Source organism: Osmerus eperlanus, chromosome 13 (assembly GCF_963692335.1).
Source record: "Osmerus eperlanus chromosome 13, fOsmEpe2.1, whole genome shotgun sequence".
Classification (NCBI taxonomy): domain Eukaryota; kingdom Metazoa; phylum Chordata; class Actinopteri; order Osmeriformes; family Osmeridae; genus Osmerus; species Osmerus eperlanus.
Window position 1 is genome coordinate 15,561,748 of NC_085030.1, and position 22,004 is coordinate 15,583,751.

Below are 22,004 nucleotides of genomic sequence, written 5' to 3' on the forward strand. Positions count from 1 at the left end.
TCAGTGGGTTTGCGCTGTCTTGGAGACAAATGACAAGTCCAATAACCACCTGGTCAAATATGTTTAGTAGCACATACAAGATATCACGTGGAATACACAGATCCAGTCAAATGTAGACTGGATGATTTAAAAATGATTTACAGTTAATTATATGCTTCAAATACAAACATGGGAACACCAACATATCCAATATCATATTGAGGATCCCGGAAAAAAAACATGAAAAAAGCCCTCATATTTATTGCCATAAAATAAACAAAACACACAAGGCAATATATTCAACCAGATGTTCAAACAAATGTTCTCAAGAAAACGCTTGTAAAAATATATTTACAAAAAAAAGTTGGTTTTAAAAAAGAAGGGGTAACGTGTTTCAGGTCATCTTCTCCTGGGACCGACTGTGGGCAACGCTGTTGGGCGTAGCGCCGCGGGTTGGCATGGCGACAGCTAAGGCGACGGCACTCAGGGCTTCCAGAGTTTGAGCAGCCCGTCTTCACTGTAGGTGGCTATCAGGTTCTGGTGAGGGTGATGAGCGATCCCAATCACATCCTTCTCATGAATCTAGAGGAGAAACAACACAGCCGTCACTACCCTCGCCCTCCCAGGAAAAAGACATACCTGACAAAAGTTGGGGGCAGACATTTTGGATTTGGAAACGGATCAGTCCGATGGTGTGCTTTTACATGTTAATCCATTTAGCTGTTATTCAAAGCGACGTATAAATAGTGCATGTGGAAAATACAGCAGAAGATCAAGGATCAGAAGTGCACAGTTCTTAAATATATTTGTCATTTTTTCTCTTTTGGACAGTTTTTAAATGAAGTGTGACAGGAAAGGCAGGGAGAAAGGGGAAGCCAGGCGGAAAAGAGCCATGGCCGGATTAAAACCCGGAGATGCCCCCAGAAGTGTGTAGCTCTAGCAGTGTGTGTGTGTGTGTGTACAGAAGGTCTGCGTACCGTCAATGTTCTCTCCAGCTTGCCGGTGACTGTGCTGAAGCAGTAGAGCACAAAGTCCTCTCCGACACAGTAGATCCACTCTCCTCTGGGGGACAGCGTGCAGCACACAAAGTCTCCACCCTCCCTCTTACCTGAGCTGAAACTCCTCACAATCTGGAGACAGAGGGGGAGTGATGTCAACACACACAGACACCTGGACACACACACACGCCTGGACACACACAAACACACCTGGAGAAAGTAAAACATCTTGATACCAAGGCAAACACACACCTGGGCCCAAGCAAGGTCAAACACATCCACTCTATAATAACATAACATACGGTAAGGTACACATGTCCTATAACAGTGCCTATAAAGGTAAATCAGTTGGCTGAGCGGTTAGGGAATTGGGCTAGTAATCCGAAGGTTGCCACTTCGATTCCCGGTCATGCCAACTGACGTTGTGTCCTTGGGCAAGGCACTTCACCCTACTTGCCTCGGGGGAATGTCCCTGTACTTACTGTAAGTCGCTCTGGATAAGAGCGTCTGCTAAATGACTAAATGTAAATGTAATAACAGTTATAATCCAGAGGAGAGGAGCGTGTTCAGGCTGCTGTCTGACCTGGCCCTGCATGTTCATGATGACCACCGTGTTAGAGCGGTTACACACAACAAAGTGCTCGGGGTTCTTGGGAAGCAGGATGACGTTGTTGACCGTGATGTCGGAGCCGGCCGAGGTTCCCAGGGACTTGAAGGTGCTGGTGCACTCTGTGGTCTTCATGTTCCACACCTGAGAACACGCATTCACACACACTGTCAACATCGTTTCTAACCCAGTAGATTGACTAGCACAGCCTTTTTTAACCCAGAAGATAAAACTAGCTAACCTATATTTTAACCCAGTGGGGTAAGTAGTTAACCAACTTTTCATCCAGTAAAGCTTGTCTGTTTTCCCACGGTGGTGGTTTACCTTAACGGTGCCGTCAGAGGAGGCGCTGACGATGTGGTGTCCGTCCGGCGTGAACGTGGCCTCGTTCACGAAGGAAGAGTGACCTCTGAACTCCTTCAGAGACTTGCCAGACTTCAGTCCATGGACCCTGGAGATAACACAACAACACTTTTGTTGAGAGAGAGAGAGAGAGAGAGAGAGAGAGAGAGAGAGAGAGAGAGAGAGAGAGAGAGAGAGAGAGAGAGAGAGAGAGAGAGAGAGAGAGAGAGAGAGAGAGAGAGAGAGAGAGAGAGAGAGAGAGAGAGAGAGAGAGAGGAAAAAAGACTGAGTGAGTGTCCAGGTCACCTGATGGTCTGGTCGAAGGAGGCGCTGAGCAGCTGGCTGCTGTCCTTGCAGAAGCTGAGGCAGGTGACACCTTTACTGTGGGCTCTCTCAAACCTCCTGAGACACTGGCCACTCTGGATCTTCCACACCTGGAGACACGGGGAACACCAGGCACACCCCACACAGACACCTCCATAAGCTACTGGGTACTAGGAGTGTAGTAGGAGTGTAGTAGGAGCGTAGGAGTGTAGTAGGAGCGTAGGAGTGTAGTAGGAGTGTAGTAGGAGCGTAGTAGGAGCGTAGGAGTGTAGTAGGAGCGTAGGAGTGTAGTAGGAGCGTAGTAGGAGCGTAGGAGTGTAGTAGGAGTGTAGTAGGAGCGTAGGAGTGTAGTAGGAGTGTAGTAGGAGCGTAGTAGGAGCGTAGGAGTGTAGTAGGAGCGTAGGAGTGTAGTAGGAGTGTAGTAGGAGCGTAGTAGGAGCGTAGGAGTGTAGTAGGAGCGTAGGAGTGTAGTAGGAGTGTAGTAGGAGCGTAGTAGGAGCGTAGGAGTGTAGTAGGAGTGTAGTAGGAGCGTAGTAGGAGCGTAGGAGTGTAGTAGGAGCGTAGTAGGAGCGTAGTAGGGAGCGTAGTAGGAGCGTAGGAGTGTAGTAGGAGCGTAGGAGTGTAGTAGGAGCGTAGTAGGGAGCGTAGGAGTGTAGTAGGAGTGTAGTAGGAGCGTAGTAGGAGCGTAGTAGGAGCGTAGGAGTGTAGTAGGAGTGTAGTAGGAGCGTAGTAGGAGCGTAGTAGGAGCGTAGGAGTGTAGTAGGAGCGTAGTAGGAGCGTAGTAGGAGCGTAGTAGGAGCGTAGTAGGAGCGTAGGAGTGTAGTAGGAGTGTAGTAGGAGCGTAGTAGGAGCGTAGGAGTGTAGTAGGAGCGTAGTAGGAGCGTAGTAGGGTCGGTGATCCAGACCTTGATCTTGCCATCCTGTGCTCCAGTAGCCAGCATCTCTGTGTCCCTGCTGAAGCACATGCACAGGACCGCATCGTCCATCATCATGAAGTTATCCTGGGCCTGGTACTTGAGATCCTGCCAGACAACAAGAACAGCATAAATCAAACATGGATCCATTTAGAATGTAGTCATTTATCAGGCTCAGTGGCATATCAAAATGTGGCAACAACAAACAAACAACCGTCAATGCAGCAGTATACGTAATCATTGCATTGAGGATGGGTTTAGCTCAGCGGCAGAGCTTTTGCAGATCGAAAAGGCTGCAGGGACAAACTGAGTTGTAACCCCGAACTTCGGCGGTCGTACCTTTCGGATCTTGCCGGTGGTGAAGTTCCAGACCTCGATGAAGCCGTCCACTGACCCGGTCACCAGGTACTGACCGTCAGGGGAGAAGCGGGAACACTCCACGTGGGACTTCTGTCCAAACTGTCGGTTGAAAAGAACATGTTATTAAAGACCAAACTCAATATAAACCTCCTATCACCCAGTTTGTCTGATTAGATTCACTTGTGAGTGTTAATCCAGAGTCATGAGATATCCACAGAACTCAGCAGCAGGAAACATCACATTCAACACGTCAGATTTCCATCACACCTAATCATGATAAAATATTGTATTTTACAATATCCCACTTTATACTTTAGCAATCATATTATTTGGGCAGCCAACCTTGATGTGCCTGGTGAGCTGGGTGGGGAAGCGCTCCTCCTCCACATCCTTCACGGCAGCCTTGCCCCTGAACAGATCGATGGTCATACCAGGGGGGAGGAGACCCTGGTGCTGCTGCCACTTCAGGGACTGGTGGAGAGAGGGAGGGAGACGAGAGAGCACAGGAGAGAACAGGTACTTAATTGGGAGTAAGGTGGCTGAGCGGTTAGGGAATCGGGCTAGTAATCTGAAGGTTGCCAGTTCAATTCCCGGCCGTGCCAATGGCGTTGTGTCCTTGGGCAAGGCACTTCACCCTACTTGCCTCGGGGAGAATGTCCCTGTACTTACTGTAAGTCGCTCTGGATAAGAGCGTCTGCTAAATGACTAAATGTAAATGTAAAATGTAAATGACTAAATGTAAATGTAAATGGAATTGATTTAGATCAGTTAGCATCGATTGAGACAGATTGCCGACTTAAAACTTTGTGAAAAGTTTAGTTTTTTTTTATTCCGTATTTTTAATGGTAAAGGGATAGCTCAGGGGTACAGAATTGATTAAAGTACCATCTGTCGCTCGGAGCGTTTGCTAAAAGAAAACATTATCAATCCACTGTCCAGCAGTATGCGGACTCCTACCTATCCAGGTGTGAGTGTGCGTGCTCTCTTACCTGTCCCAGTAGAGCCATGAGACGAGAGGGTGGCACCACGCTGACCTCCCCTGCCAGAGCCTGGGCGATGGCCACGCGCCGCTTCTCCTTACTGCTGCCGTCTGGGTAGGCCTGGCATACACAGAACACCCAGTCAAACATTACACTGACACACTGAGGGTCTGGGTAGGCCTGGCATACACACAGGACACCCAGTCAAACATTACACTGACACACTGAGGGTCTGGGTAGGCCTGGTGCACATGAAGGAGACCTTGTCACACTAACACACTGGGCACACACACTTACACACCAGACAGACACACTAACACTCTGGACAAACACACTAACACACTGGGCAGACACACTAACACACTGGGCAGACACACTAACACACTGGGCAGACACACTAACAAGGTACAGCTCAGTGGTAGAGCATTTGACTGCAGGTCCAGAGGTCGCAACCCCAAACAGTGTTATCACTTTGTATGAAAAGCATTGGCTAAATGACTACATCGTTATTATCACATGCACTGTCCATGGAGGGAAGTGGGGGAGGGGGGGTAAGGCTGAGACTCACCTCCCTGGGGTCGAAGTAGGAGCGAGCCAGCAGGTTCTCCAGGTGGATGTATCTCTCCGGCTGGGTCTGCTTCAGCATGATCATGGGGTCGGTCTGCCTCAGTAAAGACCTGGCGGCTCCCAGCTCTCTCAGTTCAATGAGCTCCAGCACCACCTGGGGGAATCACACTCAAATCAGATTGCCCAGATTGCAGATGCCCACATATCGATCTCTGCTCAATAAGCGGCAACGGGCAATCGCAGCATAGCAATACCTGATCGTGTAAAGATATCTATTTTTTTTTTATGGTTTTGAGGGACAGCAATGTAAACAGTCAAGTCATACCTGTTCATAGAGGTCTATCAAGGTCTTATCGGGAAGCTTTAGGGATTGTATAGCCTGTAGCACGGTGTCCCAATGGCCGCTGTTAATGTCTGCCACGAAACTCTCAATACTGTCCACGGTGTTCAAAGAAACCGTTGTTTCCTCCTGTAGAGTGGCTAGAGTTCGCTGCAGGTTGTTCTCTTTTAGGTACTGCATTATCAGACGAATGACGCTGCGACGGAGACAGTTTGTTATATTAATAATATTTCATGCACAATCAGTAATATTCCCTGCATGGTTGTATCTACGGTTGCTCTGTAATTGGTACTGCCTGACATGCTAACTACCAAAATATGGCTCCTTTGACACTGCTAGCCTAGGTATGCTAGCTACCTGACAAGTAGTAGTAGCTCTGCCTAAACTAGTAACACTAGGCTAGGCATAAGACATCATAGGTAATTATTGCGATGTTTCTATCTATCCAACTAACACTATTTTGGTTGGAAGACTAGCTAGTTCTTTGGCGGAAATAAGAAGGTAGCTAAAACTAGTAGCGTTCGAGTTAGCTGTGTAGTCCTAGCAAGCTAATAGCCCCAAACATGTCCCGCAAGCATGGATAGCTAGGCCTCAGTCAGAGAAAAGACTTGGGATAAAACGTAGTGAAATATAAAAATCTAAGAAATGATGCCTCCTGCATCACGTATATGTATGCATGTTATCGATATGATACTTACTCGGCCGATTCGACTTCCAGAGACATGATTTAGATACAATATCTCAAAACTCAGAGTAGAGAAACTGCACAGGCAAACAACGCTAGCTGTCCCTTGAATGGGCGGAGTCAGAGCATGGTCTTACTTTCAAAATAAAAGTCGCCACTTCAGAATCAGAATTCGGTTTATTCGCCATGCATGTTATACAAACACGGAATTTACTGTGGCAGAGGCACTTTCTGCTTCGATTGTATGCATGTTTATAGGGAAATGAAATCAAGGACTGGGTTGCGAAAGGCCACGGTACTGCACAAGTCAACATGACCGTTCAAATATGTAGAGGTACACATGTTTATTATAGTTTATGTGTAAAGGGCGACACAATTAAATTAGCGCTAACGCCTTTGTCTGCACTACGCTCTGTCTTGTCCTTGTACCTTTCTTCAATTTCATAATGGTTGAGTATGCATGGGGATGTACTGTAGGCTACTGCATACTCCGAAAAGGGAGTCGTAATGTAGGCTATGGCTTCCCAGCTGATAGTGAGAGGAGAAAGAGGTGATTAGCTAAAGTCAGAATTCACACTCAGTATTAACCACAACACTTACAATAATGTGTTGTAATGGCAAATACATTGGTTTAAATGTACGACAGCCCTATTCATCCAACTTTCCCCCAAAAATCTCCCATCCAGCGCCTCATGTGTACATTCAATTTATAAATAAATTGACCATGCAGCCTACTGGCCTTTGAATATAAAAACAAGTCTAAAAAAGAGCTCCACCCAAGAGCATAGTAATAGAAAGTGAAAGTAAGTTATTGCGCAGTTAGAAATGCGATGAGTACCTACGCCTACATCGTGAAGTTTGTAAAACGAAAAATATAATTAAAATACGCTCCGAAAATCTAAAACGTTATGCTTGTCATTAAACGGAATCCAGATGAAGGATAACTAAAGACAAAGATAACTCGAACATTCTGCGAATCGTCACAAGTTTTCTAAAGCAAGAAAATAGAAAACTGTTCAAAAACAGGTAGGATTGACATCGGTGTGAGAGCGCCTAGATTAGATTTGGCATATATATATATGCCAAATCTAATCAAATTAAAAAATACAACTGTTGTTTCAGATCATTCAACTGTTGGCATACTACTTTTATAACATTTATTGAACGTATTGCTGTATATTGAACTGTAAAACATTGGTTCTTTTTTATGGCCAATTAAGCCATAGCACATAGCAGACATCAACATCTCGAGTCTGACGTGAGACTCACACATTTCGACGATTTCTCACGCTATCACACAAGACCTTGTATTTCTCACGCATTTCAACCATTTCTCAATCTGAGAAGTAATTAAGGGACTTGTCCCTTGTACAATTAATGGACGATGTGAGTATTTATGCCGAGTTGATAGTTGTTTCGACACGTAGTCAAAAACCAGCCAAACCAGAAACATCACAAGTTCACGTTGACAGGTCAGGTAGTCTCACTTTGAGATTCTCACGCCAAACTTTGGATAAAACCTTAGAGCCCGGCATACCAACCTTATGACACTCTAGCTCCCTGACTGCTCAAGAAGCAATCGATCTGTGAGCTATACCAGGGGCGTCGTTAGACCCTTTTTACTGGGGCACGTGCCCCAGTATAAATCTGCTGTGCCCCAGTAAAATCTAAAGTTTGAGTTATAACAATTTACTTTATTAGTCAGTGCATTCATTTAGATTGATAATCTCTGAAAAAATAAACGCAGTATCCCAATCAACGCTTGTAAAATAAATACAAACTGTATTTGCGTTCAAATGAATGCAGAGAAATGTGCGCGCTAACTATTGATGTCCCTTCCAAAGCTGATATCAAACTTGCATCCCTGAACTGTTGTATAGTGGGTTAAGCAAGGGGAGTTTCTATAGCCTATAGTGCGTTGTGCGCAGCAAGCTTGACAGAAAAAAAGGAATACGAATAGGGGCCTGTGCCCCAGTAGAGTTTTATGTTTAACAACGCCTCTGAGCTATACTGCTGGGATGACGATAATTTGATTGACTTAAGTGTGTCGTATTGTCTGGTCTGGTCAGGGTGTCATGACTTGGTTCCGACTATCTTGACCAAGTTGCTTGAAAAATAGATTTAAAATGTCAATAAGCCCTGCTTGGTTAACTTAAGGTTAAATAATAAATAGCCCATGCCTGTCAACCATATAGTCCTAGCAACTGAATTGTCAGTTATTTGAGGTTAAAGAATGACAGAGTAGATTTATTTGTGTTTATGTCAACATGAGCTTAATGATTGTGCAATGAAGGTTATCTAACTGCTAAAGCTGTGGTATAGAGGTGACTAAGTTAGGATTTAGTTCATTTCAGTTTCAACGTATTCCTCCTTAGAGGAATTATTCTTATTCCACAATTATTCTTTCTTATTCCTGCGGTCCAGTGGTTGGATTCTAACTGTTGATTGTTTAGAGGTCTACACATCTATCTTAGAAATCACTCTCCTGGTTTGATCCTGAAGAAGAAGGATGTACAATCTTTGAAATGAGTCTCTAATTAAAATCTTTGAAACAGGGGGATGCTGCACTAAAATGAGTCTCTCTGGGGAGAAAGAGAAGGGGGGCTCTGCCTCTAAAACAAGTCTTTCTCAAGAACATGACATGGACACTGAAGCTGAAAGGTATCATGACATCTCATAACTGTTCATAACGACTCTCCATCTCAGAGTTCATCTTGATAATATAACAGAGTCATCATTTAGAATCAATGAGTAACTTAACGCTGTCTTTGTTGTGTCAAAGTCCAATCCAGCAGGAGAGATCAGCCTCACCTGTACCCAGCTGTGTGTCCATGAAGAGTGACAGATCCATGGGTCCTCCTCCCAAGTTCAGTGATGGAGACAGACCTGCTGATGAGAACGAGTATGTACTGACCACTGCTGTTAAATGTTATTTGATGAGGATGGAATGGTAGTTAAGATGAATAAGGTAGTACTTGTAATCTACAAGCATGACACAGCCTGTTTCATTATAATTTCATCAACCTACAAAACAATGTGTATAAGAGGATGATTGGCAGTCAGACAGACAGACTACTGTATGTGGTAAAGGTTCACAATGAGCGTTACAGTCTTTAAACACATATCTGTAAGCTCTGCCTGCCTATCATGCACACCTACATCTAACAGCAATATTCAAACCTAATTTTGACCCTAACATTGGTAGATTTACATAACAAATGTTAGGGGGGGCGAGGATATCGGTGGAGTTTACTTTCAAGTATATACATTTGCCCAATATTTGTGTTACTTTTACCAGGATCAAACAGCAGAGATCAGTCTCTCCTGTACCCAGCTGTGTATCCATGAAGAGTGACAGGTCTATGGGTCCTCCTCCCAAGTTCAGTGATGGAGACGGACCTGCTGATGAGAAAGAGTAAGATGCTGACTACTGCTGTTAAATGTTACTTGATGAAGATGGTTCCCAATTTAATGTGATTATATTTGTGGCGGTAGGCAGGGGCAGATTCAGACGTTGTAAAAATGTATGGCCGGGTAACCTATGTCCTATCTGTTAGATGTGAGTGTAGATAAGAACTTTAACAAGTAATGCTAGCGCGCGAGAAATGTATTTGGATACATTTTGAGCGCTAAATAGTTTTGGAGCTTTACGTAGGCTAATATAAACGTTATGTACTATGAATTTTATTATAATGAACTTGAATGTATCCGTTTTAGACATATTTGTGCAGAGAATCACGATATTAACCGTTCGTAAACTCAGATTGATTCTCCTGCCGATTCTCGGAAAAACCTGTTTGTCCCATACATTAATTCAGAGCGTGCACGGAGAGAGGACTATTCACAAACTGTCCGTTGTAGTGAGAGAGAGAGAGAGAGAGAGAGAGAGAGAGAGAGAGAGAGAGAGAGAGAGAGAGAGAACGCGAGTGTGGCAAGAAGGGGCTGAGCGAATCAAAAGTTAAACAGTCCAACAAAAAAAAAAAGACATTTGTGGTGGTATATTTTTACTTTTGGCGAGCCGCCAGAATAAATAAATGTATGGGAAACACTGCATTTGCCCAATATTTGTGTTACTTTTACCAGCATCAAACAGCAGAGACCAGCCTCACCGGTACCCAGCTGTGTGTCCATGAAGAGTGACAGGTCTATGGGTCCACCTCCCAAGTTCAGTGATGGAGGCGGACCTGCTGATGAGAACGAGTATGTACTGACCACTGCTGTTAAATGTTACTTGATGAGGATGGAATGGTAGTTAAGATGAATAAGGTAGTACTTGTAATCTACAAGCATGACATAGCCTGTTTCATTATAATTTCATCAACCTACAAAACAATGTGTATAAGAGGATGATTGTCAGTCAGACAGACAGACTACTGTATGTGGTAAAGGTTCACAATGAGCGCTACAGTCTTTAAACACATATATGTAAGCTCTGCCTGCCTATCATGCACACCTACATCTAACAGCAATATTCAAACCTAATTTTGACCCTAACATTGGTAGATTTCCATAACAAATGTTAGGGGGGGCAAGGATATCGGTGTTTACTTTCAAGTATATACATTTGCCCAATATTTGTGTTACTTTTACCAGGATCAAACAGCAGAGATCAGTCTCTCCTGTACCCAGCTGTGTATCCATGAAGAGTGACAGGTCTATGGGTCCACCTCCCAAGTTCAGTGATGGAGACAGACCTGCTGATGAGAAAGAGTATGTACTGACCACTGCTGTTAACAAATGTTGGGGGGTGAGGATATCTGTGGTCTACTTTCAAATATTTACCTTTGCCCAATATTTGTGTTAGTTTTACCAGGATCAAACAGCAGAGATCAGCCTCACCGGTACCCAGCTGTGTGTCCATGAAGAGTGACAGGTCTATGGGTCCTCCTCCCAAGTTCAGTGATGGAGACGGACCTGCTGATGAGAAAGAGTAAGATGCTGACCACTGCTGTTAAATGTTACTTGATGAAGATAGAATGGTAGGTAAAGAGGTATAACTTATACCTCTAGCATACAAGTACTACCTTATACCGTATAAGGTAGTACTTGTAAGCTAAAAGCATGAAATATCCCGTTGCATTTTAATTTAATCATCCTACAATTTGTTTTGTATAAGATGATGATTGCCAGTCAGACACACAGATTGCTGTTTGTGGTAAAGGTTTACATTGAGCGCTACAGTGTGTAAACACTTGTCTGTAAGACCTGCCTGCCTATCATGCACACCTACATCTAACGGCAATATTCAAATCTAATTCTGACCCTAATATTGGTAGATTTCCATAACAAATGTTGGGGGGTGAGGATATCTGTGGAGTCTACTTTCAAATATTTACCTTATATTTGTGTTACTTTTACCAGGATCAAACAGCAGAGATCAGCCTCACCGGTACCCAGCTGTGTGTCCATAAAGAGTGGCAGATCTATGGGTCCTCCTCCCAAGTTCAGTGATGGAGGCAGACCTGCTGATGAGAAAGAGTATGTACTGACCACTGCTGTTATTCAGTGATTGACTAAAATGTCAAATAATCTAGTAGTATATACTCAAGCCTTTGTGCATCTAGTTCATCTGAATAGATACTGTAATCTCTTTTCCACAGTGAAGAAAAGGTGAAATCAGAGTCCGAGCAGAGTCATCATGAAGATGTTTCCTCCATATTCATGGTTAGTGGATTTGTGTCTGTGCTAAATACTGTGAGATCATAAAACAATACTTTTTTTGTTTTATTGTGTGGTGAATGTTTAGATTAGGGATTGCACGATATATCAGCATACCGGTCTCTGCCGATATTAGAAAGAAATGCCATCATTGGCATTGGCTCTGTGTAATTCATTGCTGATGTGCAAAAAGAATACTTTACATTACATTTAGCAGACGCTCTTATCCAGAGCGACTTACAGTAAGTACAGGGACATTCCCCCCGAAGCAAGTAAGGTGAAGTGCCTTGCCCAAGGACACAACGTCATTTGGCACGGCTGGGAATCGAACTGGCAACCTTCAGATTACTAGCCTAACTCCCTCACCGCTCAGCCACCTGACTCCAATACTTATCACGAAACAAAAATATAGACTACAAGTGCAACACAGAGCTGGCCCATACGGTCTGCTGTCATGCAGTGTGGACCTATAAATAAGTTCCAAAGTAAGATAACAAGTCCAAATGCAACTTTGTGCTGCCATAATTTCCTGAGTAGACGAGACAGTGAAATATTTCAATGCCACAAACCTATTCACTCAGGGTTCTAAATGAGGGGGGGGGGGGCGGGGGACCCTCAAGAAGTCGTTTTTGTTTGGGGGGTCCCACAAAATTGGCAATTTCTTAATGTAATCTGTCGAATGTGGCGAATGTGTTTTTGATTAAAAAATAAATAATTCCAAACATCAGATTTCATAACATAAAAAGTGGAACAGGTATGGATGAGAAAATAGCCTTCAGAATGTTTTGGGGGGGAATTTAGGAGACCACCCAAAAATGTAATATCGGTGCCTTCCTAGTTAAGATTCCTTGTTTCATCCTTGTTATAGCAACTTGAGGAGGCTGCAATTACTTTTTTCAAGTATGAGTTGAGAAGACTCCAGCAAGTTCTAAGTTCAGATCTCCCAGAAGGAGTACAGTGTCAGACAGAGGATCAGGACATTGTGGACCCTGAATATCAGAAACAAGAGAGCAGTGCCAAAAAGGGAGCTCTGAAGATCACATTGCACCTCCTGAGGATCATGAACCAGAAGAAGCTTGCTGACAAACTGGAGAGAAGTAAGATCTTCTACATTTAACCTGTCTACCACAGCATATGAGGTGTATTATTTGTGCATTGAGAGTATCAGGGTAACATCCTAGTCCAAGTCCAAGTCTTTTATTGTCAGATGCACAGAACAACACAGGGTCAGACTGGGCACTGAAATTCTTAGGACAAGACAACGCAAAGCAACCTGGCATAACATAACACATACTAAGTACACAGAATATAGATTACATCTATGATAAGCAAAAATATAGTAAACCTCCTAATATACAATATTCAATACAGTATACTAAACCTCTAAATACACATAATAACCTATACTAACCTTATAAACTTATTCTAACCTAAGACAAGTGAAGTACAATAGTACATGAAGGTGATGGTGTGTTTACATTCAAACTGGCAGTACACTACAATCAACAATGTGTGATTACACGAAATGACACTTTTTTACTCTCTATCAGTAACCATCTCTTTTAACAGATTTTAGTTTTGGACTTTTGTAACAGGTTCTAGAAAACGAGAGCCTTAATAAAGCTGTCCTTTGCTTTTGTCTTTAAGATGAGCTTCTTGTGATTTGCCAACATCAACTGAAATCCAAACTGAAGAACAAGTTTAAAAATGTGTTTGAGGGAATAAATAAAGGAAAACAAACACCTCTCAGTAAGGTCTACACAGATCTCTACATTACAGAAGATGATGGAAAGCTTGACGATGAACAGATGAGACAGATAGAGAAAGCATCCATAAATGCACCCAAGAAATCAAAGACAGCCATCACATGCAGTGACATGTTCAAACCCTCACCTGAACAAAACCAACCAATCAGAACTGTTCTGACAAAGGGAGATGCTGGTGTCGGAAAAACATTCTCTGTGCATCAGTTCATTATGGACTGGGCTGAAGGGAGAGCCAACCAGGATATCAAGTTCATCTTTCCACTCCCATTTCGAGAGCTGAATCAGTTGAAAGAGGCCACACTCAGTTTGATGGGACTTCTTCATTACTTCTTGGTTGAAACCAAAGACTTTGGAATCTCTGACTACAACAAGTACAACACTCTGTTTGTCTTTGATGGTCTAGATGAGTGCCGATTGCCCCTAGACTTTCAAAATAACAAGAGTGTCTCTGATGTCACGCAGCAAACCTCAGTGGATGAGCTGTTGACAAACCTCATTAAGGGGAATCTGCTTCCCTCTGCATCCATCTGGATAACCACTCGGGCTGCAGGAGCCATTGAGATCCCTCCTGAGTATGTTGACCGTGTAACGGTGGTACGAGGGTTCAATGAGTCACAGAAGGCAGAGTACTTCATGAAGAGAATCAGTGATGAAAACATGGCCAAAAGAATAATATCACACATCACAAAATCGGTTGTCCTCAACACAATGTCTGAAGTTCCAGTCTTCTCGTGGACTTCTGCTACAGTTCTTGAGGACATGCTCAACATGGATAAGAGTGGGGAGATGCCCAAGACTGTGACTGAGATGTACACACACTTCCTTGTGTTACAGACCAAACAGAAGAATGTGAAGTATCATGGGAAAACTGAGACAGATCCACACTGGGATGAAGAGAGCATCAAGACTATTTATTCACTGGGAGAAATGGCCTTTCAACAACTAAACAAAGGCAAACTGCATTTTTATGAAGAAGACCTGATGCAATGTGGCATCAATCTCCAAGATGCCTCATGGTACTCAGGAGTGTTCACACAGATCTTCAAAGAGCAGCGTGGACTCTACCACAACAAGGTCTTTCGTTTCACTTATCAGAGCATGCAGGAGTACCTGGCTGCGTTGTTCGTATCTCTGATGTTCATCAACAAAAACGAGAATTGGATACATGAACCTCATTCAAAGTCTAAAAAAGCAATGCCGCTGTCCGAGCTTCACAAGGCTGCTGTGGACAAGGCTTTAAGCAGTCCCAATGGACACATGGACTTTTTCCTTCGATTCCTTTTGGGCCTTTCAGTGGAGTCCAATCAGAAGCTCTTACGAGGTATCCTGACACAGACAGGAAATGGCCATGAGAAAACAGTCGAGTACATCAAGAAGAAGATCAGAAAGAATCCCTCTCCGGAGAGATGCATGAATCTGTTCCACTGTCTGAATGAACTGAATGACCAGTCTCTGGGGAAGGAGATCCAACATTACCTGAGCTCAGGAAGTCTCTCCAATGAGAAGCTCTCACCTACACAGTGGTCAGCTCTGGTCTTTGTGTTGCTGACTTTAGAAGAGACGATGGATGCGTTTGACCTGAAGAAGTACTTCAGATCAGAGACAGGTCTTCTAAAGCTTCTGCCAGTTGTCAAAGGCTCTAAAAAGGTTCTGTAAGTATACAGATATTTCTATGGCTAGTAGATAAAACATGATGTATATGTTCATTCTGTAATATTTGATTCTGAAATATCAAAATTGGTTAAAACTCACTCCTCATTATAAATACTGCTAACAGGTGTCAATTAAGAGCTATCTTTTCCGTCAGCGTAGCTAGAGTGTTAATTAGTGGTGGTCGTCTCGTTGTAAGTCGGGACAGATTTTGAACACTGCGGGGGGCAACATCTCCTTCTGTGTTTTAGGCTTGACAACTGTAACCTGTCCAAAAACTGCTGTAAAGAACTGGCGTCAGCTCTGTCCGGCTCAAAGGTCAAAGAGTTGGACCTGAGTAACAACAACCTCCAGGATTCAGGAGTGAAGATGTTGTGTTCAGGATTAGGACAACTACAGCTGGAGAGACTGAGGTTGGTATTTGTGAGCAAACCAGTTTAATTGATTGGACTAAAGTGTCGATAAAGATACTGATTTCAAATACAATGTGACAATTGCGATGAGACCAAACAAGTGGCCCATATCAAACCGCATACTTTATGCATTCCATGAGTAAAACTTATTCGAATTTTCTAGTTCAATTTTACAACTAGGTTGCATTATTTAAATGGTTTCTACATTTAATTGGATAAATTATTAATTTAGCAGGAACTTTCATACACGATGATGCCAAGGATCAGCTAGTTTCTGTGACTGTTGGTCTGATACACACAGTGGGATTTTACACAGAGATAGAATAGTTACAAGTTACAGAGATAGAATAGTTACAAGTTACACTAATATAGTGAAAGTAAGAATGTTTACCAGATATATGAATTATGAATGAAGTTATATACAAATTAAAGTACTTTTTAGAGACAATTGTTCAACCTTTTATTTTACAATGTACTGGTTATAGCCACAGAGATTACTTCAGAGGCTGTTAAATCAATTGTTATAAACTCTGCAGGCTTTCGCATTGTGGGCTCACAAAGGAAATCTGTGCTTTGCTGGTCTCAGCCCTGTCCAACCCCTCAAGTTATAAAGAGCTGGACCTGAGCTACAATCATCTTCGAGACTCAGGAGTGGAGCTGATCTCTTCTGGATTGAACAATTCATACTGGAAACTTGAGACTCTGAGGTAGATCATTCTAACCATCTTAAGAGGTATCCTTTGTATCATTGGGCTGACTAACGATTGGCTAACTAGCTACAGTAATGTTTGCTGGACGTCTGCATTTGATTGGAGTGGTGAGGGGTGTGTGTGCAGGCATAATGATGCTAGTATTATGACACAAAACAATCACTGGGTTTTTACCATACTTGATCATTTCTAATGAATAAATAAATAAAATAATAAATAATATTTGGACTTCCATTGAACTGCTAGCTAACTAGGGGAAGTCAGATGGCTGAGCGGTGAGGGAGTCGGGCTAGTAATCTGAAGGTTGCCAGTTCGATTCCCGGCCGTGTCAATTGACGTTGTGTCATTGGGCAAGGCACTTCACCCTACTTGCCTCGGGGGGAAATGTCCCTGTACTTACTGTAAGTCGCTCTGGATAAGAGCGTCTGCTAAATGACTAAATGTAATGTAAATGTAAACTATCATTGTAATGTATGTCATATTCCAGGAGTATTAACCATTCTACACGGACATCATGGTATTTATCTGGAATAATTTGTTATAAGGTTTGTCAGAAATAACAATAATAATCATTCTACAGGCTATCGGGCTGTCTTGTCACAGAAAAAGGCTGTGACTTTCTGGCTACAGCTCTGAAGTCAAACCCTGACTACCTGAGAGAGCTGGACTTGAGTAACAACGACCTGCAAGATTCAGGAGTGAAGCTGCTCTCTGATGAACTGGGGAATTCACAATGTAAACTGAAGACACTTAGGTCTGTATTTATTTCAAGAGAGAACTGATAATCTGCTAAAAGTAGAATGTGAAATCAACCCACTGTCTTTCTGATTAGCTATATACTTGCAGTATATTTTTCAAATAGTTTTTTGTCTTTAGAAGGATACATTTGAAGATATAAATGACATACCCACAATCTTAGCAGATCATTACTCGATCAGGATTGATCAATGTGAGATCAAAGCTTCTTTTTCTTGTCTGAGGCTGATTTGAAGGTCTTTACAATGGAAAAATATCCATAGTCAAAGCTTGGCTGCACTGCAGAGTTTGCGAGACTGAGTCTACATGATTTCAGTCAAGTCACAATTACAATTGTGTTTGATCAGACATTATAACAATGGGGTGTTTTTCTACTTTCTACAGACTGTCAGGCTGTCTTGTCACAAGAATAGGCTGTGGCTTTCTGGCTACAGCTCTGAAGTCAAACCCTGACTACCTGAGAGAGCTAGACCTGAGTAACAACGACCTGCAAGATTCAGGAGTGAAGCTGCTCTCTGATGAACTGGGGAATTCACAATGTAAACTGGAGACACTTAGGTCTGTATTTATTTCAAGAGAGAACTGATAATCTGCTAAAAGTAGAATGTGACATCAACCCACTGTCAATTCATTTTTTGTCTTTAGAAGGATGTGAATGTACTTTTCTGGGTAAATGGTTCTATGACTTAAGGATGGAATATAAATCCTCCATACTTTTCCTTTCACCACTGAAACTTCTGCAGGCTCTCTGGCTGTATGATTACAGAGGAAGGGTGTGCTTCTCTGGCCTCAGCTCTGAGGTTTAACCCCTCCCACCTGAGGGAACTGGACCTGAGCTACAATCATCCAGGGGGAAAAGGACTTGAGCTGCTCTCTGTTGGACTGAAGGATCCACAGTCCAGACTGAAGAAACTCAAGTAAAGAGAATTCAGATATTTGTATTTTTATTTCTAAAGACATTTTTTACATGCAACATGGGTTGACATAATCCCCTACATATTCAGAAATATGTTTCAAATGTTTAGTTTTTTTAACTAGAACATTGTCAAGTGTCATTTCATCATCATAATAATGTATCTGCTTATCCCTACAGTGTGGATAATGGTGGAGAGCACAGAATCAAACCTGGGCTTAGAAAATGTGAGTCATATATGCTACCTCAGCCTGTCTTCAAGTGAAAATGAACTACAATTAAATAATTGCTAAGCACACAAGTCATAAAATGCTCTATGTAATATGAAACATGAATTGGACATCTAAACTATTAGGAATAGTGTTATCTCTTAGGGTTAGATTGGCTTTTCCATAGAAGTTCCCATTAATGCACTGTATCTGCTGTTGGAAAAAGAGAGAATGAGATAGTGGATGCCTATTTACAAATATATTATATATTACAAATAGTAATATATTTATCTTGGTCTTCTCCATCAGATGCCTGTAAGCTCACGCTGGACCCAAACACGACAAACAAACGCCTTTCTCTCTCTGAGGAGAACAGAAAGGTGACATGGGGAAAAGAGAAGCAGCCGTATCATGATCACTCAGAGAGATTTGAGGGCTGCTGTCCACAGGTGCTGTGTAGAGAGGGTCTGTCTGGGCGCTGTTACTGGGAGGCAGAGTGGAGTGGAGGAGGGGTTTCTATAGGAGTGGCATATAAATCCATCAGGAGGCGTGGAGCGGGTGATGATTGTAGGTTTGGATCCAATGACAAGTCCTGGAGTCTGGACTGTCGTGATAAATGTTACCATCTTTGGCACAATGATGAGAACATTAGCTCATCTTTCTCTCAGTCTCACAGAGTAGGAGTGTATCTGGACTGGCCGGCCGGCACTCTGTCCTTCTACACAGTCTCCTCTGACACACTGACCCACCTGCACACATTCCACACCACATTCACTGAGCCCCTCTATCCAGGTTTCAGAGCAGCGTACGATGAGTCCTCAGTGTCTCTGTGTCTGTTAGAATAGATGTCATTGACAAGCTCTTCTCCTGTCTGGCCCCCCAATGGTGGAATCAACTCCCCACCTCCATCAGGGACACTGACTGTCTCCCCACCTTCAAGAAAAGGCTCAAGACGCACTTGTTCCGGGAGTACAACGGCACTCAGGAATGCTTGGCTGGACCTGATGTTAGTTAGTTTCCTCCAGGATCACAATGACTATTGGTAAGTGCCATTTTTGTTAATCTTTTGTTGAATTGTCAAAAACTGTCAAAGAAAGGCACCTAAATAGCCTCAATAATCTTAGAGAGAACTTTGTCATAACAAAATGATTGATACAAAAGACAAGTTTGTCTCTTGGGTGCCTAAGACTTCTGCACAGGTACTGTACATTGTCTTGTGTATAAATGTTTTGGTCGTTTATACACTATATATTATATAGTGTTTATAGTATATATTATTTTCCTTTCTTAAGATGTTATGTAGTGTTCATATTGTTATTGGTAATATTAGTGAGTGCCATTTTTGAAAAATTGATGCACAAATAATTCTAAATAATCCTAAAATACAAAATGTTGAATTGTGAAAATTCTGAAAGAAAGGCATCTAAATGGCCTCCTCAATGATCTTAAGAGAGAACTTTATAGACTGAAAACTCTTTTCAGTGGCGATCATAGATTTTTTCTGTTTTGTAATATATAATGAAACTGTATATCAACCATCAATATTCAACTTGTATACATATTAGTACAACAATATTAGTTGCTAAAAATGTAATGAGCACCAGAATTGTACCGTGGCACTAATACAGTTTTCCAGCATATTCAGTTTTGACATACATGTACTCATCATATAGATTGTACTCACTCAATTTGATCATTCTCACTTTGACAAAGGATAGGTGGATGTAGAAGACTTAGAATGTTAATGTGTTTTTGTGGCAGTGAACTGTACAGGAATTAACTGTAACATTTCTTATCTTGGTGTTCATTACACCCTTGTGATATTGCTTACAATTATATACAAAGGTTTCACACTGATTTGCGTTCAGAATTTTTGACATTTACGACAGTAGATATGTAGTAGTAGAGCACTTGAACACAGAGCAAGTGGTCCACGGTTTAAATCACTCCTCTGTGTCTTGCTTTGAATAAAATCTGTTTATGATTATGGTCATTTTGTCTTTGATTGATATACTGATATACTGTTCACAATATACATTTAAAATACATCATTTTATATAGTCACTTTTAATGATTTGATGAGTTGAACTCAAATGTACCGGCCGGCATCAAAACAGGAAGGTGGAAGGAAGTTGTAGAGTTTTAAAGCCCGCCTCTTGCTTGATTTGATTGGCTGCCTGGGCCAAGTGTAACAATTGAGTAGCACCTTTTCTCCACGCTTTTTCTGTAAGTTGAGAATATTTTATGGGCCAAACACACCGAGAGCTTTTTTAAAGACGCGGCAGTTATAAATTCAGTTTCCTAAGGTACATCCTGGACTGGACGCCTCTCTTGAGCTGTTTTTCTAGCGCTTTTTATATTTAAAAAAACCCTCTCAGTGTGATCGGCCCCTGCGAGTGCTTTTCAAAGATGCTTTCACAATATTTGTCCAACAGGGGGCGGTAGCAGATAGCTGAATGGCATGGCCAGTTTTCCCTCAGTAATTATGCTAGTGAAGGTCTTTCAAGGTTATGTTACAGCACCAGCCCAGTCCAAGCTAGTTGTTCATGGGTTCATGAAACCAAATTGACAGAATCCCCCTCAGAACCACATTCACATTTCTAAATTAATCTGACAAATTACAGTTCTGGCTTGGTTTGATGGGCCTGCAGACGACAAGATCAAGACGTGCTTGCTGTTTTATTGTGTGCGATGCAATAAACCAACAAAGAAAACAAAACAAAACACTTAGGCCTATTTTGGTCTAAAAAATTAGCAATCGTTAAACTTTAGCAACGTTGTCTTTGCCACTGTGAGTTGCAGACCCATCCATCAACCCTCTCAAAACGATGTCACATATCAAGGGTGTCTCACCAACAAAGCAACAACAACAACAAAAGATCAAAAACACGACCTATTTGTTTAACTTTCTGAGAAGGGGATCAAGTGTACTCTGGTGGTACATCAAGCACAGGGGTTCATTAATGCATCCTCCACAGCCCCTCACCCCTGCCAGATGTCCGGGTGTTTTCATCAGTCCTACCCAGGGGTGGGCGGAGGGTCTTAGTGCCCGGAGCTCTTGATATATCAGCCCCAAGGTGGATCCTTGAATCCAGGGCTAGTCCTATTGGCATCTGCATCATTCTCAACTGATATAAAAAGGGTAAATGGGAATCGTTTATAAACTCTTATCGATTTGCCAGTCTCAAAGGCATGAGAAAGGGCAGCAAAAAAACAACAACAACAACGATAGGCCTGCCGAAAACGGTGGAAACGGTGAATCCCCGTTAGAAATGCCGAAGAGCATAAAAGCAAACAAAGGTCGTCAATCGGGTCTTTTCATATCATAACAGCTAGTGCCGAGGCGTGGTGAATAATGGGACATTGAGGTTTTAGAACGCTCGGGTAAATACAGGATTGTGCCTGTGAGGCAATACGTCTATACACACGAACAGATACGCGTGAGTCCCTGAGCTGCCTGGGCCGGTGAGATACCCAACACAAGGGGCATCCTTCTTCTCGCTAAGCTGTGAGCGGGGGCTATGGTTACCGCTATTCAGTTAAAAAGGACCTGAAGCGGTCTCGCATTGTATTTACATGAAAAAACCCAAGAGCTGACACAAGCGGATGTTACGATGTTGGTGCGATCTGTTCAGGCGCTGGCCTGTCTTCTTGACTCAGGCCGCTGTTTGCATGTAACTAGATGTGACATCTAACAGTGTTTGGTCTTTTTCATGAAATATATCTTGTTTTTTTTGGGGGGAAAGGTCTGAAAATACAGAGGGCTGTCACATTATAGGGTGTAGTAGTAGGCTATCTCTTGGTAGAAGGCTTGTGGGTGCAGAAATATCACT

General features: G+C 42.5%; 2 protein-coding genes across 5 annotated transcripts; one reads left to right on the plus strand and one right to left on the minus strand.

Moving 5' to 3' along the window:
* Nucleotides 1–46: 46 nt before the first annotated feature.
* smu1a (SMU1 DNA replication regulator and spliceosomal factor a) lies at nucleotides 47–6,245 on the minus strand. The gene is made up of 12 exons (XM_062475830.1): nucleotides 6,110–6,245; nucleotides 5,397–5,607; nucleotides 5,073–5,225; nucleotides 4,514–4,624; nucleotides 3,867–3,995; nucleotides 3,504–3,623; nucleotides 3,156–3,272; nucleotides 2,233–2,360; nucleotides 1,909–2,035; nucleotides 1,561–1,728; nucleotides 957–1,109; nucleotides 47–561 (listed from the first exon to the last, which is right to left on the minus strand). Exons 1-12 carry the CDS (start codon nucleotides 6,133–6,135, stop codon nucleotides 463–465), a joined length of 1,542 nt encoding a protein of 513 aa, XP_062331814.1. The 5' UTR covers nucleotides 6,136–6,245; the 3' UTR covers nucleotides 47–462.
* Nucleotides 6,246–6,927: 682 nt separating this feature from the next.
* Nucleotides 6,928–20,160, plus strand: LOC134032031 (NACHT, LRR and PYD domains-containing protein 3-like). 4 transcript variants are annotated; one of them, XM_062475805.1, is made up of 18 exons: nucleotides 6,928–7,122; nucleotides 8,652–8,757; nucleotides 8,879–8,998; nucleotides 9,395–9,511; nucleotides 10,180–10,296; nucleotides 10,690–10,806; nucleotides 10,901–11,026; nucleotides 11,458–11,574; nucleotides 11,697–11,760; nucleotides 12,623–12,851; nucleotides 13,402–15,172; nucleotides 15,422–15,583; nucleotides 16,120–16,290; nucleotides 16,874–17,047; nucleotides 17,434–17,607; nucleotides 17,793–17,966; nucleotides 18,143–18,189; nucleotides 18,481–20,160. In XM_062475805.1, exons 2-18 carry the CDS (start codon nucleotides 8,669–8,671, stop codon nucleotides 19,014–19,016), a joined length of 4,305 nt encoding a protein of 1,434 aa, XP_062331789.1. In that variant the 5' UTR covers nucleotides 6,928–7,122; nucleotides 8,652–8,668; the 3' UTR covers nucleotides 19,017–20,160. The 4 variants fall into 4 exon arrangements, with proteins under 4 accessions (XP_062331789.1, XP_062331790.1, XP_062331791.1 ...); XM_062475806.1 differs by having other exon boundaries at nucleotides 10,910–11,026; XM_062475807.1 differs by lacking the exons at nucleotides 10,180–10,296; nucleotides 10,690–10,806 and having other exon boundaries at nucleotides 10,910–11,026.
* Nucleotides 20,161–22,004: the final 1,844 nt, after the last annotated feature.

Coding starts and splice junctions, on each gene's coding strand:
- smu1a (XM_062475830.1), bottom strand. CDS start 6,135: ATGTCTCTGGAAGTCGAATCGGCCGA. Junction 3,624..3,866: donor AGCTCACCAGGCACATCAAG/GTTGGCTGCCCA, acceptor TTCAACCGACAG/TTTGGACAGAAGTCCCACGT. Junction 2,036..2,232: donor TCCTTCGACCAGACCATCAG/GTGACCTGGACA, acceptor TGTTATCTCCAG/GGTCCATGGACTGAAGTCTG.
- LOC134032031 (XM_062475805.1), top strand. CDS start 8,669: ATGAGTCTCTCTGGGGAGAAAGAGAAGGGGGGCTCTGCCTCTAAAACA. Junction 8,999..9,394: donor AGACCTGCTGATGAGAACGA/GTATGTACTGAC, acceptor TACTTTTACCAG/GATCAAACAGCAGAGATCAG. Junction 16,291..16,873: donor TGGAAACTTGAGACTCTGAG/GTAGATCATTCT, acceptor ATCATTCTACAG/GCTATCGGGCTGTCTTGTCA.